The 20,006-nt window shown below is 39.1% G+C and overlaps 1 protein-coding gene across 1 annotated transcript in view; it reads right to left on the bottom strand.

Annotated features, from left to right (window-relative positions):
• Positions 1-20,006, bottom strand: part of SLC13A1 (solute carrier family 13 member 1) — a 75,614-nt gene that overhangs the window by 15,420 nt on the left and 40,188 nt on the right. Inside the window, exons 7-8 of the mRNA XM_060155990.1 lie at positions 14,987-15,138; positions 4,072-4,191 (exon numbers count right to left, since the gene is read on the bottom strand). Of these exons, the coding sequence (XP_060011973.1) occupies positions 4,072-4,191; positions 14,987-15,138 (272 nt within the window). The remainder of the gene's footprint in view (positions 1-4,071; positions 4,192-14,986; positions 15,139-20,006) is intronic.

Here is a 20,006-nt window from a genome sequence, read left to right as displayed (position 1 = left end):
CCTGGTTTGCTTAATTTTCATTCCATATCTCCCATGACATCATCCACTGATCTCTTCCAAGTCCTTTTGCACCACTGGAATTTTGCCATGTACCACTCATCTCTAATTTAATACTTCATTATATACCTGATTGTAATATATTTTAATATATTTCTTAAGTATCTTTATTGTTAATTTTCGCACATGTATAAGTTTTATCTCACTAGTGAGGAAACATTATTAGAGGGCAGGGGCAGTATCATGGATTTTTTTTTGGCCCAGTTATCTCTAAACACTGACATACACGGTAAATACTTGATTCATTCACTCAGTACCTCTGTCAAATTTATGAGATAGTTGGTTGCTAGATTCATCAATTTTCACAAAATATGCTAAACTCCAGTTATACACTAGGGCATAGAAGTCACATACACTGAAGATGAACAGAGTTCAAACTAGGTCTGTTCTCAGAACTAAAACCGATTCTATTAGTTGTTTTTTTTTTTTGAGTTTGTTTACTCCTTATATCCTAATAGCATCAACCAGATAATTTTCCAATTTACTTCTAATAGTAACTGTCAGTCTCTATTTCTTTTAGCTGCTTGTTTTAGTGACCCCTTTCTCCTGTGACTAATTTACCTATCCTGAAGTCCAGGGTCTTCAAAACCTTGAACATTTTTTTGTGAAGTGCTGCTCTAAACCTTGATTTAAAAAAAAAAAAAATCCCTCCAGAGGAAGAAACAAATGGGAAAATGGCCAGATTCTTATGGATTATCTCTTGGAATGTCTATGAGAAGCTCAGTTAGATTATATGTTGGTATAGAAAGGACTTCTGGGTATATATCTAAAGACATTGACATCTAGATCTTGAAGAGATATCTGCATTCAAATATATCCATTGCAGCATTATTCACAATAGCCAAAATATGGAAACAACTCAAATGTCCATGGATGGACAAACGGATAAAGAAAAAGTGGTGGTATATACATACAATGGAATATTATTTACTTATAAAAAGGAATAAAGCACTGATACATGCTACAATATGGATGGACCTGGAAGACATGATGCTGAATGAAATAAGTCAGACACAGAAAAACAAATACTGCATGATCTCACTTATATGTGGAATCTAAAACAGTTAAACACATAGAAGTAGAGAGTAAAATGGTGATTGCCAGGGGCTAGGGTAAGGGGAAGATGGGGAGGTGTTGGCCAAAGTTTCAGTTATGCAAAATAAGTAAGTTCTGGAGATCTCTGTACAAAATAAAGCCTGTGAAGAACAATACTGTATTATATACTTAAAAATTTGCTAAGAGGGTAGATCTTATACGAAGGGCGTTTACTACAAAAGGAAAAATGAAAAAAAACCCAAAAAGCAAAGGAGGTGGGAGGAAACTTTTGGAAGTGATGGATGAGTTTATGTCATTGATATTGATGATGGTTTCATGGGTATATGTTTATCTCCAAACACAGTAAGTTTTGTGTACATTTAATACCTACAGCTCTTTGTATGTCAGTCATACCTCAATAAAGCAGTTTTTTAAAAAAAAGAAATCAGGGACATTTTCTTCTGTCAAATTGCTGGGGTAAACATTGATATTTTGGGGAGGGCAGCTATCACACAAAGACACATTTCATTTATTTATTTTTCTGTAACTCTGCTACTCAGATTTGTTTGGACTGTTACTCCCTGTGAAGGATCAGAGTTTCCTCAATTCGTAAGTCATCCATCCTACATATTCATAATGACCCTCATGCACACACAACCCCCAGGGAACATGATTGGTTGTTGTGTTTAAGATCAATGAGGTAATACTTAATTTTTATAGCCTCAATTCAATTATGACTAGTGCCAGTCTTGAAGTTTTTCCCTTTGTCACAATATAAATCCTACCATTAAAAAAGAAACTGATCCATGGACTGCCTTGAGAACCATCTGTAGAATTAAAAAGTAGAGTTAAAGGAAAAGATGAGTCTCCAGAGAAACTGTTTTCTACCCAGTAGACTGCATATGTATTTTGTCACTTTGGTTGGGGATAATCAATAGTTAAGTCAAAAGCCATACTGGCTTTGCTACAAATGAAGGTTAATGCCTTCACAAAGGAGCTGATGAAGCGTATGACAATGCATCAGCCTCTCCTTTTAAATAACTTCCGTGGCACTGATAGATGAGCTTCACTTCCCGAGTGGGTTGGGGTCATTTATGACGGGTGAGTTAACTGTGTTAACAGCCAACACGCTAATCAGAATGTATGGTGGCCTGCCAGGGGAGGGGCTGATAATTTCTGTTTCTCAATCTAAAACCTCTGGAGGTGAACACGCTGGCAGACTGAAAAGGACACTGAAGAATTAGCTGGAGCATGAAACTGTGCCATGTCTAACCAACAGTGGACCACAAGGGGACAGTTTCAACATGCTACTGATCATGATTTATGGACTTGGCCTAATATATGCACTTCACAGGACGTTTTTCCTCATAGAGAAACACATTTCAGTACATCTGCCCTTTATCTTCTTGATTTCTCTTTTTTAAGCGGTGGGCGACTTCAGAATAATGACAACGGTTGCATACTTATTTTATAAAGTCATTATATGCAGCAAAAAAAGAACAAAACAGCTGTGGGTCTGAGACCGGATGCTTTCTCTGTTGGTTTGGGATTCCTGTCCCCTGCATTCTGCTTTGCTACCTGTACGATTGAATCGACCCCCAAAGGCTTGGATTTCCAGGAAAGGGCATTTAGTATGCAGCTAGCCTCTCCCCACTAATGCCCACCTGCTGAAGGCGGTGACATTCCACTCATTTGCTTCAGCAGGAGGACAACCTCACACTGTTCCCACAATCTGGACAAATAGATTTTTCAAAAACTCATCAGTAACATCTCCCCACTACTAACAAAATTGTGGCAGTTCTGGAGAAAAACCAGGAAGAGGAATGGAGAGAGAAGAATATCAGTCCTTACGTGACTAAGCTTGGAAAATCTGGGCACAGGCATGGGGGGGAATACGACCTGATTGCAGTATTTTGCTGTTCAAAGGAACTACAAAAAGCTGACTTCAGTCTCCCCTGCTTGGTGGATAACACGTTTTTTCATTCATAGGTCCTTAAAATTATTTAAATAAAACTCTATGAAAATGAAGTTGAATTTTGGGGGGTTTTTTTTAGGAAAAAGAATACTCAAGGTTTGATGTACAGCCCTTTCCCCTTTCTTTTGGAGTATTGTTACATATGGTGAATCTATGATGAAGCATTTTAGATTTTGCTGTGGAGCCCTGTATAATTTTAAGTGTTGGCTGTCATTTAAGTCATGTAACTCATTGGGACTTATGAACCACCAACTTCAGTCCCAGCCAAAGAAACACTTGCAAATTCTCCTTGAATGCATATATTTGACATTTTCCAGCTCTTGACTGATCTGTGTTTCCTACCTTGACTTCTCTGTATTCAACTGGGGCCCATCCATGTTAGAATTACAGCATTGAAAGTGATCTTGCTGATCTTCCGGTTAAATTCCATGGTATTTAGTTGAAGATACTGAGACTGAGAATGGATCAGGACTTGCAAAGATTACTCATCTGGCTGGTGAGCAGCCACAACTTTGTCCCTGGTCTCCCAATTCCCAATCCAATATTCTTTCGTTTTTCAAGGGCAAATCAATGTTGGTACTAGGATGAAGCAGGAAGCCCTGCGTATTACAGTGTAAAGTAACTCGATAACCTGAGGAAATCCCCACATTAAACCAAGAGGAGGGACAAAACTTCTTAAAGTAACACTTGAACAGGTTGGACTGGGTCCTCACCATAATGAGCTTCGTATGCCCTTCTGGTCTATTAATGTCTTAATGGGTTGGGATCAAAAGAGACCAAGATGGAATTTCTGTCTACAAACTCTCTTCCACAGTCAACACTGGTTAGGTGATATTCTAGAGGGTCCTTAATGTATGTATGTGTTCATACGTGTCAGTTTTGTGGATAAGAGAAATGCAGAAATGCAGCACTCGTGAAATAGGTGTAAAAGCCCTGAATGAGGGGCTGAGAACATGGAACCCAGACACCTTTATTTATCTGATTAACGTGGAATATGTACTCACTTGAATCCTAAGAAAAGCCACTGAAGCCAAATCCATGACAAGAGGAGAATAATAATAGCAGCCGGGAAGGACATCAGAAACCATGATCCAAAGTTGATGCAATGACAGTCAGGGTAGCGCCTGTGTGAAAATATGGAAACGTGTTCACAGAAGGAGTACAAGAGGAATCCTTTCTGATGGTCAGTGGGAAGCAGCACTTCCCGTCTTTCCTGTGCCACCAGCCGAGAAGGAAGATGTGGGAGGTATTCACCATTAAATACAGAAGTTAGTTTTACTCCTCACCTCTTGAGTCTGTAACTGCATAATTATTGCTGCTTCCCACAAAAACAAGAGTGGGCATGTTATAACTTTTGCTCCCTTTATTCAATCTATAAGGAAGTGTTTGTGAAGGAACCTACCACGGTACCTGCTACTCATGGAAATGCACAAGAAATGGGTATGCATGGGTGTGTGCGTTTTGTTGTTCGTACTCAAATCATCAGTATATGAGTGAGGAAAGACAAATAAGCAGACTTGGGAACAGATGAGAATTAACTTAACAAAACTGAATGTGTCCATTACCATTTCGTCTTGGGAGCTGACATCCCAGACTCGGAAGGGACTCAGACCCCACCCGCGTTGTCTCTCAAAGCTGTTTCCCTCTCTGTTTCTTCTGCCCCAGAGCAACTGCAACCATCTTACCAGACATATTCTAGCCCTTTCTTCCTAGAATTAGACAGTGCTTTGGGGCTCAGTCAAACAGAATAAATCAGATAAAAATAATTAAAAGTCCTGTGGAAAACATCAACTTTTCCCTTTCTCTTTCCTAGTTATTTTCAGCTTTTTAGCTCACATAATAAGAAGAAGACAATAGCAACAAAAAAAGTTCAGGTACAAGCACAGTTTCTTTGGTAACCTCACATTCGTTGTTTCAAAATGTCTAAATTTCATATAGTTATCTATCTTATGACTGTGTGGGAAAAAAAAGAAAATTTGAGAAACAGTTGTCTTTAAATTTTCTTCGTGAAGCAGTAACAGAGTCAGAAATTGGAAAAGTACAGAATATAATACAGAAGTAATAAAAACACTGTTAACATTTTTTTAAATTATTTTTGAAATCACAAAATATAGAGAACTTTATAGAAATGACAGATTTTCAATATATATTTTTTCTATTTAAATCGTACCACTTAAAATTTAAGTGTATTTTGCCACTTAAAAAAGATCATGTAAATAAATGAGAAGATTCATGCTACATGCCTCAACATAAGCCAAATTTACTTATTTTAGAGCACTCCTTCTATTTTAGAATGGTTCCTAACAAGTGCAAAGGCTGTTTTTAAAAAAACAAAATTAAGCTTTCAAACCTGCAGATTTCTAATGTTGTCTACAATTTCTTTGAGCTGATCTCCCTGGGTCCTAGAGTTATTGGCAACTTGAGGATGATTCCATCTACTTTGAAGAGATCCTAGGATTAGCTTATATATTTATGCCATTAGAAAGTGACAAATACAGAGAATTGATGAATGGAAAAAAATGCTTTACCATGTCCATGAGGTTTTACTGAGAATTGCCTGCTTAAAAATAAATGTTGTTTTCAGTTGGAAAATAAAATAAGTGGGAAAAGGCTTAAGCTTTTCTCCCATCTGTTAGACTTGGATTACAGGTCAGTGGTCTATGTTATTTTGTTCAGCCTGAAGACATTGAGAAATACTGCTTGGATTAGGTTCAAAACAATGCCCCAAACCCAATTTCATTTTTCACCATCTGTAGCTCATACCTAGAAATCAGGCTGCATTGTTCTCCCCACCCACTGCAGAGAGTCCTGTGAGATTTGACCTAAGAGGAGCTTTTCAAAATTTTTGCCTGGAGGGATAGGTCATTTAGAAAAATGAAAGCTTAAAAAAGCTGAACTCGGGGGGGTTGTTTTGTTTGTTTTGTCTTTGTTTTTTAACTCAGTAGTAAGAAAGTAAACACCATGCAGGTGTAAATATTTTGAATGAAAGTGGAATGAGTGGCATACTCGGGGTTAGTTTCACTGTGGTAGTTCTTTTCCCACTTCCTCATATCCTGTAAGTGAAGGGACTGCAAGTATCTGCCTAAAGCAGATACAGATTTCTTCTATCATAAACTATGTTAAGTACATTTAATTCTAATAGAATCATTTTCTTTCACCCAACACTGTGTTTTGGGTGTCTACCATGTGCCAGATAGTCTCCTAGTTTTGGGGATGTAGTAGCGAATTAGATGGACATAGTCCAGGCTCTCACAGTTTATATTAAATGAAGAACACAGGCAATAAACAAACAGGTAAGCATATAATGAATCAGAAAATAAAACAGAATAATATGATAAAAAGTTATTAGGTGGAGGGAGAAATTTTACATAGTGTGACCAACAAAAGAGATAGTTGAGATGAGATCTAAATGGCAAGAAGGAGCCAGTCATGTAGATAACTGGGAAATAGCATTCCAGACAGAGGAAGTAGCAAGTACAAAGGCCCTGGGGTAGGAATGAGTTTGGAAGACCAGTGTGGCTGTGGGTAGTGAGCTAAGTTTACAGTCACATGAAATAAAGTCCAAGAAGTAGCCAATAGGGGTCAGATCATATATAACCTTGTAGGCCATCAGAAGGAATTTGGATTTTAATACTAATGCAATTAGGAGTAATTGGAACATAGTAAGTAAGCTAGTGACATGATCTAATTTAAAATCTATGTAAATTTATGAATTTCATAAAACATGTTAGCTAGGTGGATTGTCAAGATTGACCGTAACAAGAGTGGAAGTCAAGTGTGGTAGGCAGAGTTCCAAGATGAACCCCAAGAATCCTGCCCCTGGTATATATGCTTAGTATATTCCTTTCTCCTTCTGTGTGGACAGAACTTGTAAATAGGGCAAGATTTTATTCCTGGGATTAGGTTCTTTTATGGCTAAAGTGAAAGGATTTTGCAGAGGTTTCCACAAATGGACTCTGAGTTAATCAAAAGGGAGATTATCTTGGGTGGGCCTGACTTACTCAAGGGAGCCCTTAAAAAAGAGATTTTCCTGCTGGCCTAAAGAAGTGAGCTTCCATGTTGCCGAAGGAAGGGGCCACACGGCAAGGATCTAGGGGTAGCCTCTAGTTGCTGAGAGTGACCTTACGCCAATAGTCAGCTATAAAATGGGCACCTCAGTAATTCAAACACAGCGAATTGAATTCTCTCAACAGCCTGAATGAAGACCCTGAGCTTCTGTGGAGATTGCAGGCCCAGCTGACACCTTGATTTCAGCTCAGCAAAGGACCTGGCTAAACTGTGCCTAGATGCCTGACCCACAGAAATTACGAGGTAATAAATTCATGCTGTTTTTCTTTTCTTATTTATTTATTTAAAAATTTTTATTTTTCAGCTTTTAAAAACATTTTAAAAACAGTGGAGTTGAGTAGATTTTAGCTTAATTTACATGAGTAGCAGTGAAGATGAAGAGAAGGCAATAAATTTTACAAATGTTTGGCATAAAATGTACGAAATTGGGAAAAGGTGCTATTCATTGAAATGAAGTCTGAGGGAAGAACAGGTTGGCAGAAGGAATGATGGATTAGGAAGCTGCCGTGGGCATGTTAATGTGAGATGTCCCTTAGTTTCCCAAGTGGCCATGGTGGATAGGCAGTTAGACAAATGAGTCTGGAATTGAGAGGGCAGGTTAGAGATGTAAAATTGGTGGTTACCCACATACAGGTGGATTTGTAAACCATGGAAATGGGTGTGATAATTTTGGAAGTAAATGGAGGTGAGCGGAAGAGGAAATGCATCTGGGGCTCCCTATGTCTTAGAGGTATGAGCTAAGCGCATTTCATTCTAACAAAAATCCTGTGGGCAAAGCATTATATTTTCATTTTACACCGAAAACACTGAGTCTCAGAAGGTTAAGTGGATCGCTCAAGGTCACAGAATGCAGTCAAGCTGGATATTTACACCCAGGACGAATGTTGAAAACACAGCCTCTCTTCATTAAAGCCTAGTGTCCTCAACACCAGCTCCCAGGTGAAAAGAGAAAATTCCATATATATTGCAAAACATCCATAAGCTAGAGTACAAACTTGATGTTTTAAGGACATTTTCGAACACCATATAGGAGTGATGGCACCATAGGAGAGACATGCTTTGACCTAAAGCATGTATGTGCGTCAGTGTTGATATTTAGGAAGATGGTGTTGTCGATGCAGTTCTTATGCCCACGTACAAGATCACAAATCATACTAACGAAATACACAGTACTGGTCTTAAAAGAATGGGTGCGGTTGTGGACGTTTACAGCCTTGAAACAGATTTTGGCCATTAAGAGTGCGATCAGCTGGTATCCACGCTGATTATAGTCCTTTTGATTAATGACTGTTTTGATGATTTCTGAGTCAAAGTCACTTTTCAGTTTTGTATTTATGTACTTGCAGAGGTTTCTTTTGAAATATTAATTACTCGTTACTCATGAGCCAGGCTTAGATTTCTAATAGCAATGGCAAAAGTAGAAGCGGCAGCAACAAAAAATGGTTAGGGTTATTGACAATTTCCTACCTGCCAGGCCCTCTGCTAAGGGCCACGGATGCACTATGCCATTTCATCCTCATAATAATGTTATAAGTTCTAGTTTTGCCTCCATTTTACAGATGGAGAAACTGATGTTTGCAGAAGTTAAGCTAATACATGGCAAGACTGAAATCTGAACCAATGTCTAAGTCCAAACTCTGCAGTATCCAAATTTCTTCTCTATTATTTGCCAGAGAAATTCTTTCTTAGAAACACACATTGCTCTTTTCTGCAGGGGGGAATCATAGTAAGTTTTGAAAGTGGCTGTTGCTAGGTAACTGGTTAGCCTTCTTCCTCTGTGATTAATCAAGAACGGGGGTTAGGGAAGCGGGCTTTGAATTTAGGGTGCCTATAAACACATTTCTTTTACCATTTCTACGTTTGTGAAGCTATAATAGTTATTATTTAACGTAGAATTAGTGACTGTGCTAATCATTGATAATTCAGCTTCCTTCCAAGCTGTTTTGTATACCCACATATTTCACTGCTGACACCTACAAGCTGAATAATATACTTTGATAATCAGCAAACGACAAAATTTTACTTGTGATATCTTCCATTCTTAATCTGATAGATTTGCCTTTTATGTTATTAATAGCTGTTGCATTTGTTAAGTGATACTGATGCATCAAAACTCCTCTGTTATGAAAGCAGTAATTGTCCCTAATCATATTTCCCTTAATAACTTTATTTTAATATCAAAAGATTATTCAGTTACTTAGATGATTCCCAGGAACAGTCAGCACTTCATTTATGTCTTGGTACAGTTCAATGCAACCAACGTTTATTGATCACCTACCTGTGCCCCTTGTGGGCTAAAAGATGAAGAAGACAATAATTCATGAAGCCTTTAGAAGTTTGCAGTCAGGGGTGGTAGTTGTGCATAAGACAACTTTTGTGGATAAGACAAATTTATAGAAATGTGAGTATAGTTTATGATAAGAGGAGATGGGAATGGAAGTTCTGGAGTAACCGAACAGAGTTTCAAATGATACAGCATCCACACAAGGAGAGAAAGAAATTGGCAGCATTGGCAGGTTTTTCAAGAACCAGAGTAGAAAGAAATGGGTTACTTACAGGGTGGGATTTATTAACAATAGTGTTAGGAAAGGAGGAGATTGGCTGATGACTAGAAGAGTCTATCAGTGGAGCAGAAGGGTCAGGTAGAGAGCATTGAGCAAGCAGGATTTCCCTAATGAGAAGACGAAACAAAGAATATTTCCAGAATGCCCTATTCCAAGGATTAGTCATAACTAATGGTGAATTAATCACAAGGCAGTCAGAATTCAGATGTCACAGGTACTAGATTCAAAGATTAAGAACACAAGAAATTTCCTGCCTTCTGGCTGAGTTAGAGAATTGGCTTAGTCTTCTCAGTATTGTTCTGAAAATCACTTTCTAAGCTATACATCAGCTTATGACAATGAGGGAGTGGTTCAGTCAAACTAGCCACATTCCCAGCTTTGCAACTCTTTTAAATAATACTTGTTATGTGTGCAGGTTTATATTTTATAAAAAGAAAATGCAACGCATGAATGCAAATACCCATGCAGTCTTTACTTGTCACTGTCAGCAAACTTGCTTTTTCAAGACTTTTGCGAACATGGCCCCCTCACAGATGGTCAGAGAGGCAATGAGGCTGCAGAGTGAAAAGGGCAATGGGACTCAGGCCAAGTGCCTCCACTGACTAGTGATCATGATTTAAACTCTTGGAGCCTCGGTTTCCTCATCTGTGAAATGAGGGCATGCATACACGTGATTTGAGAGATCTCTGTCTTCACTTGTCCCTTTTCATTATCACTCAGCAGGACACATCCTTCTTTCCCAAGACTGACATTTCTACTCTTGTTTCTATTCCATTCCACTTCCACCTGACTCTTAGCCAATCAATATATTCTCTCTCTCGCTCTTTTTTCCCCAAACTTCACATAGCTCTGTTTTTACTGTCTCCTTCCCCTGAGTGTAAAACCAGACTGACACTACCCTTGTTCTAAAGGAACACTCTACCTCTGGTTATACCATGCTTGCTCTTTTTTCCTTTTCTTTGTCAAACTTGAAACAATCATTTAAACTAGCTGCCTTGCCCTCCCACGATGTCCTCACTCCTTAACTCTCTTCAGTCCGAATTCTGCCCCATACCCCACTGTTCCACTGCACCTGCCCTCTTGGAGGACACTGATGAGAACCAAAAGCCTCTTCTCAGCCATCATCCTACTTGGCCCTTACACAACATTGCATGCTCCTGACTCATCCTCCCTTTGGAAAATGGTCTCCTCTGTCTTTCAAAATCCCACATGGGGCTTCCCTGGTGGCGCAGTGGTTGAGAGTCCGCCTGCCGATGCAGGGGACGTGGGTTCGTGCCCCGGTCCGGGAAGATCCCACGTGCCGCGGAGCGGCTGGGCCCGTGAGCCATGGCCGCTGAGCCTGCGTGTCCGGAGCCTGTGCTCCGCAACGGGAGAGGCCACAACAGTGAGAGGCCCGCGGACCGCAAAAAAAAAAAAAAAAAAATCCCATGTGCTCCTGGTTCTCCACCTACCTTGATTAACTTTTCTCATCTTCTTTCTTGTTAATATTTCCTATGAATCTATCCAGGTCTCAATTCTTTTAACTTTTTTTCTCCCTATATGACCATTTCTAGAGTCAAGATTTTAATATCTATGTTGATATATATATAGAGTCCCAAATTTACAACTAATTTCAACAATGTATTTGCAAATGCCTGCTGAAAATCTCCTTGTGGATAGATTCTGAGCAGGCCACTTCAATATACTCAAAATAAAATTTATTTATTTCTCTAATGAACCTGCCATGACTTCTCTAGAGGTTCATGTCATCAGTATCTATACAGCCATATTGTCAAAGTTTCCCAGAGTTGCCTTAACCCCTCCTGACCCTTACATCCTCACACCTAGTTACTCACTACCTTCTGACTGTACAGTGCCCTAAGACTAAATCCCCCCATCACTTCACAGCTAATCTAGTTCTGCCTCTCATCATTTGTCAGTACATTGGTAATAAACTCCTAACTGGTCTCCCGTCCCCAGACTCTTATAACGCCAATGTGCACACTGCTATTCTCAACTGTGCAAAGACATGCACAGACTATCCACTGCCTCCCTGCAAAACTGATGACACGATTTTTGTGCTTTGATTTTATGGATTATTTGCATTCATTTTCTCCATAAACATGGTGTTTATCTCTTTTAAGATTGGGCCAGGTTACACAGACAGATTTTCTCTACTGATCAAGGGGTGCTGCACACAGCTAGAGTCCTCTTTAAGGATGCATGTTCAACTGTTACTAGGAAGGTAATATTTTAGGGAGACAGACTTTGGGGTCTGACTGATCTTGGTTTGGCCTTCAAACTGCTAAGCTGAATGCCAACTTTCTCAACTCTACTAATAATAGCCAACATTAATGGAGCACATGCTTTGTGTTAGGCACTGTTCTAAGTGCCATTTATTTTATGTAAAACTCAAAACAACTCTCTGAGAGAGAGAGAGATCTTATTATTATCTTCATTTATATTCTGGCAAAATAACAGGATTAAAGACATTAAGTAATTTGTCCAAGAGCTGGTATTTGAACACAGACATTTTAATCTCAGAGCTATACCTTTAATTACCACTGTATACCACTTCCACAGCAAGGATATATAGGATTCGTGGGCACTATAATATATGTAATTCATCTAGCAAGGGCTCAATACATGTCACTTTACCTTCTTCCTTCTATGTCAAAGAACAAATGTTATTATGTTTTAAATGTTTTCATGGTTTCCATATATGTATGTTTTGTCTAGACAATGAGATGGAATCTTCTTTCTGGTAATTTTTATTTTTTGCCTTTTCCGAAAGAATTCAAAACCATGCCTTGCACATTGTCAGTCCTCAACAAATGTTTGTTGATTGACTGAGTGAATAAGTGAAGATCTGTTTTTTATTTGCACAGAATAAAATTTAGGTTTCTCAGAATTCATTGTTCTTATTTCCTTTGTGTAAAAAAGAGAACAAAAGACATCACGTATAATATATAAATATATTTTATGTATAAGTAAATAGATAGATAGACAGATAGATAGATAAGGCTTTTAAATGTGTTATCCAGTCTCTTCCTCTCATAGTTTATTTGTAAGATAGCACCTTTTTCTAAATGTTAAAGGCAAGAAATCATTGACTCTCATGCTTATGTACCCTTTGGAAGTTGGCAAGACCCAAAATGAATTTGTACAAAATGATCATTGGTATTGCTCAAAAAGATGGCAAGCAGTGTCAAGAGAAAAGGTGAGATTATTGTAGTGGATTTGGAAATAAAGGGCGATTTCTCTCTGGCTCCAAACACCTGAACATAGAAAATAAATCTTTTTTATTTTCTGCAGTTTTAAGTTTCTGAAACTTTTTCCAGTGAAACTGAAGGCATTTCATTCCATTGTTGCTTTGGGTTGCTGTTGTATTTTTTAGGGTCAATATTTAAGAAAACATTTATTAAATAGCTAGTTTGTTTAATAGTATCAATTATATTTTGTTACATAAGGTTGTTTTCCCCCTTCTATTTTAATATTTTCTATCAAGAAGTGATACTTTGAGTTTTTTTCCAGTTTTCATATAACTCTTAATGTTAAAGAAAACTTGAAGAAAAAAAACCACTAAATTTTAAAGCACATTTTAAGTATTTTCTAAATTTAAAGAACATTTTGGCCAAATTCCCATGATTAGAAGAACTAGAAGATTAGACAATTGGGGAAAATAGTTACTAAAACATTTTTCCCAAAGTGCTACAATGCTTTCAGTCTGTCATTGCAAATGGATGAATGCATTCAGAGAGTCAAAGGAACAGTTAAATAAAAGAAAATTTTGTCGATACATTGGGCAAGAACACAAAGACCAAGGGCAAACTCAATGTGGTCATTTTGACAATACCAAGTAATTTCATGGGAATGGTGGAAACCAGCAGTTCTCTAACACCAACGAAGATAAAAAATAAAAAATTGGTGTAAATTTTAGAAAAAGAGATTTGCAGAGAGGACTGAAATGTGGAATCTTTCTTTGGGGGATTCGTGGGAAAGGACAGAAGTCTAGCTTTCAGAAAGGGATCAAGTACATTTCCTATCTTGAACTGGGAGATAAATGGGATAAATCCTCTCTGCACTAGGAATTTTAGAAGTCTCCCACTTATAAACCAAATGTCTTTCTAAGGTTCCTTTCTAAGTAGGCCGTTGGAGTACACATGATGGTTGTGTACTAATAGAAACAATAAGCGCACATGGAGGTCTGTGTTATAAATTCCCTAAACTGTTCTGTTAGTGTTCTCTTTTGTACATAAGTTCTCATTCTTTCCACAACGGAGGGTGACATTTTTTTGAATCTTGGATTTCTTGGAACATCTTGCAAATAATTTCAGAAAGTTCACAGAGTTTCTGAATCTGTTTCCTAGAGTGTGGTTTTCCTAAATTTTTCTGTGAAAAGGACCTAGATCCTGTTCCAGGCCATCCTCAGCACTGCCCACCTTCCAGGCACTCTGACAATTATCTGTCCTATTAGTCCTTGAAAATATACCTTGGGTGCAGGATCAGATTGAGCTCTCACAAAAAAGCATGGACTTTCAGACTATTGCTTCAATAGTCCTTACATGGTACCAAGTATTTTTACGTAGTCTACTTCATTTAATTCTCACGATAATCATATGAACTGTGACTATTTTAGGTATGAAAAAATTAAGTCTTGGAAGAGTTATTTACTTTTTATTGTTCAAATTCACAAAGTAAGTGACTGAAAGTTGTGGAATTTTTAACTCAAGTGCTCTGACTGTATCCAGGATTCCCCATTTTCTGCACTGGAGTAACATCACAGCATTAACTTATATTCAGATTCATACATCTGTCCTTAGAATACTTTGTTACTGCTATTTTTGGTAATTGCGCAATCCTTCAAATCTTTTTCAACCTCAACACCAAATTTTCTGTGATGAGCAATTCTGTTTCCTGCTCATCATTTAAGTTCAGTTGCAAAACCCTACATAAATTGTCCCATGTGAACAATCCCCTTTCTTTGTAGGTAACTACCATTTGCAATATTATTTATAATGAAAAGTGTCTTCTGTGTTTGGTGAGCATGGTCATCCAGGAGTTATTTCTTTCAAGGTGACCTTGCAATCTGCAAACACCTGTTAATTCACTATGCCCTACATATTTAACTCCATGGGAACGAGTAGAAGGGCATGTTTCTAGAAATATAGAAGTCCTGATGGGGAACAAAGGAGAGTTAACTCAATATAGCATCTCTGTCTTTGGATTCTCTGAAACAAGTAAGAATAATTCTTATAATTTGTGTGTTGTCCATTTATTAAATCACCAGTCCAACAATTTTACTTACATATTGAAATGCTCAGCGAAGATCAAGTTGGTGGAGGTACCAGTGATCGTTGTCAATCCACCAATGGTAGAAGAGTAAGCAACGCACAGGCACATAAGTTTACACATCATGTGGTCCTTCTTTGTTCGATATTTGTTTCCTGTGCCTGAATTCTGTTCAACAATAAAACGTACATGAGAACAGCTCTGTTTGTGGTCATAACAAGCAGTAATAGCATTTGTTATGGGCTGAATGTTTGTGTCCACCCCACCGCAAAATTCATATGTTGAAAGCCCTAACCCCCAATCAGATGGTATTTGGAGGTGGAGACTCTGGGAGGTAATAGGGTTAGATGAGGTCATGATGGTCGGGGCCTTGCATGATGGGATTAGTGCTCTTGTAAGAGGAGGCACCAGAGAGCTTGATCTTTCTCTCTCTGCCATGTGAGATCACAGAGAGAAAGCAGCCATCTGCAACCTAAGGAGAGAGCTCTCATCAGACACTAATCCTGCTGGTACCTTGATCTTGGATTTTCAGGTTCTAGAACTGGGAGAAATAAGTTCCTGCTTTTTAAGTCACCCGGTCTATGGTATTTTGTTATGGCAGCCCAATAATGCAACATTTATCTTTCCATCAATAGAAATGTTAACAATAAAAATACATAACCACTGAAATACTTTACACAGTTTCATTCATTCATCCTTCTTTCTTATTCCTGAGCCAACTCTTAACTTCCTTTCTTCCCTTCTCACCAAACACTCCCAAATCTTTCCAGGGTTTTCCCTCTGAACTGGTGGTACATGGTCAGTGAATTCCTAAACCTCTTGTTGGAGTGTTTCTTTATTTGGCACTTTCACTGATCCTCCCCAGAGGATACCACTACTTGTGAAATTGAACGTTTTCACCCTCTGTACTTCACTGTTGAGAGACAGAGTCAGTGTCCTCCCTGTTCCCAACCCTCTTCTAGAACATTAATCCTCTACTGACATGAAAACTAATCGATTTCTCTTTAAGGCCCATATAATTTGGCTCTCTCTGCCTGTTCTTTTGAACAGGATGTTCTGATCTCCCAGTCACCCGCTGCCATCACTTAAGATGGCATGCCCACCTGGCACACACCATTCCTCATCCTGCAAATCCTGTCAGCATCTGGATAACTATACCGCCTTCATGAGTAACGCCTTAAATATCCCGGCCTTACGCATTTCTTAAATCTCATTTCCAGAGACCTTCGACTCCGCTCTTCCTGTCACCCTCTCCTCTAGTTCCTGGACAATAGCACATCCTCAGATGGCTCCATCTGAAAAAAATCACTATTTCTAATGTTTCTGTTTAAGAATAGAGCTCCCTAAGGTGCAATACAAAAGCAACTTCATTCCTTCTCTCACCTGTGATCCATGTAACACACTCTGAGGTTGGTCTGATTCTTGCTATCCCTGGGGTGAAATCTGGAGTAGAATCTATAACATTTTTGGTCACTTCATTTAATAGAGTCTTTCAGTCATGTTTAGTTTTAATAAAAAAAAGCAACCTCATTTCAGTAGCTGAAATAAAGAGTCCTCTACTAGCAAAAGTCCAAACTTTAGTAAAGTTAAACTTTTGCTTGTCCCCTAGATCAGGCTTGCTGAAAAGCCCATAGTTGGAAGTAGGTTTGTGGGTTTGTATTGTTCTCTCTCTTCTAGCTCCAGTTTCTCCCACCATTTGCTAGTTCAAGTTCCTAAATCCTCCATATTTGGAGTGGCAAGGGATGGACAGTATCGGGAGAAGAGCAGTAAGGATTAGGAGAGGTCTTAGTTGACTGGTTTAAATAAGATACGATGTTAGTACTCTTTATGGGTTTTTTTTTTAACATCTTTATTGGAGTATAATTGCTTTACAATGGTGTGTTAGTTTCTGCTTTATAACAAAGTGAATCAGTTATACATATACATATGTTCCCATATCTCTTCCCGCTTGCGTCTCCCTCCCTCCCACCCTCCCTATCCCACCCCTCTAGGTGGTCACAAAGCACCGAGCTGATCTCCCTGTGCTATGCGGCTGCTTCCCACTAGCTATCTATTTTACATTTGGTAGTGTATATATGTCCATTTGCATAGCAAAGGAAGCCATAAACAAGACGAAAAGACAGTGCTCAGAATGGGAGAAAATATTTGCAAATGAAGCAACTGACAAAGGATTAACCTCCAAAATATACAAGCAGCTCATGCAGCTCAATACCAAAAAAAAAAAAAAAAAAAAAACCCAATCCAAAAATGGGCAGAAGACCTAAATAGACATTTCTCCAAAGAAGACATACAGATTTCTCTTTATGTTTGATGGATGTTCCAGATGGCCTCATCTGGTGGGTGGTATTATGGATTTTATGCGTCATGGTGCTTTTAGAGATTCCTGTCACCCAAATAAGAACATCAGGTTGCTGCTCCTTCTGTGGAGTAATGCACCTCTTCCACTATGACACCCTGTGGTTTCTGCATGTGATGGTCACCCGATCTCTTGATGCAGAGGTCGCCTTGCCCTGTCAAGAAGCTGTCTTGGGGAAAGTTGCTTTTAAAATGACCCCAAATACCACTCCTGTCATACATCTGGCTCATGGGAAACAGGCACCTCTGCTCCGTTCACAGTGAAAGAGCAGCTGACTCTCCATTAGATAAGGAGACTCAGCAGTGACTTTCACTTTTAAATGTTTCAAGAGTATGTCAAATACCAGTCCACTGATCTCTAGGAAACAGAGTTTCAAGTTTTCCAAGTGGTGATTCCTCAATATCTATTGCACTGTCTCCAGGTAAATGGAAGGCTCCCCTGCCAAAAATTGATCATACAAGTTGGAGTTTAGGAAAATATTCTGAATTTCTCCAAAGGTAGACTGTCTCTCAACCTTCTCATTTTCAACACTAAATTTAAGAGTCTAAAACTGTTTTTTGGTCACTTGCTTTGCAAATCCTGTGTAAGTAAAACACAGGAATACTTATGGGATGTGCTTGATATGATAGTTCTTCAGGGATAGGAAGAGCCTTGTTTTACCACTCCATTAACCAAGAATTCTGCAGTTTACCACAGCTTCTTTTCCAACTTAGCTGTTGAATTACTTCTGTCCCTGTTGTCCTTTGACTCTATTGACAAGTCTTGGTCACTAAAGCATCTAGTTATTATTCCCAATAGTTTGGTCCTCTCCTTTCTTCACTTCCTTTCTTATCCAGTTTAGATTTCTTGGTAAACCAATTCAGTAACTTTCTTTTTTAAGGCATTTTTTTTTAACATCTTTATTGGGGTATAATTGCTTGACAATGGTGTGTTAGTTTCTGCTTTATAACAAGGTGAATCAGTTATACATATATCCCCATATCTCCTCCCTCTTGCGTCTCCCTCCCTCCCACCCTCCCTATCCCACCCCTCTAGGTGGTCAAAAGCATTTATTTTTATATTTTTATTTTTATTTTTTTGCGGTACGCGGGCCTCTCACTGTTGTGGCCTCTCCCATTGCAGAGCACAGGCTCCGGAAGCGCAGGCCCAGCGGCCATGGCTCACGAGCCTAGCCGCTCTGAGGCATGTGGGATCTTCCCGGACCGGGACACGAACCCGTGTCCCCTGCTTCGGAAGGCGGACTCTCAACCACTGCGCCACCAGGGAAGCCCCAAATGCATTTATTTTTAAAGCCACTTTATTGAGGTATGATTGATATGTAAAATGTTGTACGTATTTAATATATACAACTTGATGAGTTTGAAGATAATTATACACCCATGAAGCCATCACCACCATCAGTAACTTTCTCCGCAAAACCCTAAACTCTCTTGTCTCTCTTTAGAATGATAGTTCTTTAGCAAAATTTCAACTTTGGATTAACCCAACAATTTACTTTCTCTGCGTCACGTCTGCCCCTGAGCAGCCAAGTTCTGTTGATGAAAATTACAGAGTAGGGCTTCCCTGGTGGCGCAGTGGTTAAGAATCCACCTGCCAATGCAGCGGACACGGGTTCGAGCCCTGGTCTGGGAAGATCCCACAGGCCGCAGAGCAACTAAGCCTGTGCACCACAACTACTGAGTCTGCGCTCTAGATCCCATGCTCTGCAACAAGAGAAGCCACTGCATGAGGAGCCCGCGCACCACAACAAAGAGTAGCCCCCGCTCGCCGAAACTGGAGAAAGCCCATGTACAGCAACGAAGACCCAATGCAGCCAAAAATAAATAAATAAATTTATAAAAAAAAAAAGAAAAAATTACACACAGTAGAGGAGATTAGGCTCCCAACATTCATGGTCACAACTTTCAACTGCTTTGTTACTGCTGTACCTCTACCCTGCTGTGTTTCTCTCACCAAATGATTCTACCTGTCTCCACAAGAAAACTTAAAACCTTCCCACTTCTCTTTTCACCTCCCTCCTCTCACTCTTCACGGGTAGCTCTGCCTCCTATTCCACACAGAAAATAGAAGCTGGTAGAAGTCTCCCTGTCAAAGGTAGAAACATACTTGCATCTGCCTGCCCTTCCTTCCGTATTCTACATACAAAGAGAGTAAATCTCTCTCCTCCAACTAGTTTCTGAACCCCAATCTCTCAGGCCTCCTCAGAAACCTTATACAATAGACTTCACTAGAATTTTCCCACCAAAGTTTAATCATTTTCAAGTCATCTTTCCAAAAGAAAAACAGAAGGCCTTCTTAACCCCCCTCTCAATGAAACTACTGCCCACAGCACATCCATTTTCACAGCCAAACTACTCAAAAGAGTTGTCTGCATTCACTGACTCCATTGCTTTAACCTCTCCAATCTGGCTTCTGTTTCTTCAATCCACCAATACGTACTTGCTATGATTATTGATAACCTTCATATTACTAAACCCAATAGGTATTGTTCAGTGTCAGGTTTGTAGACCTCTCAGCAGCACCTAAGATAGTTGATCACTCCTTCCTGCTGCAGAACTCTTCTTTGGGCTCTGTGATATCTCAGTCCTCTGGGTTTTCTTCTACATTTCTGCCTTTCCTCTGTCTCCCTTGCCAGTTCATTTTCCTTGATCCTTTCTTAAAACTGGAATTTCTTGAAACT

Source organism: Lagenorhynchus albirostris, chromosome 8, assembly GCF_949774975.1.
Source record: "Lagenorhynchus albirostris chromosome 8, mLagAlb1.1, whole genome shotgun sequence".
Lineage (NCBI taxonomy): Eukaryota > Metazoa > Chordata > Mammalia > Artiodactyla > Delphinidae > Lagenorhynchus > Lagenorhynchus albirostris.
This window is presented reverse-complemented; position numbering and strand designations above follow the sequence as displayed.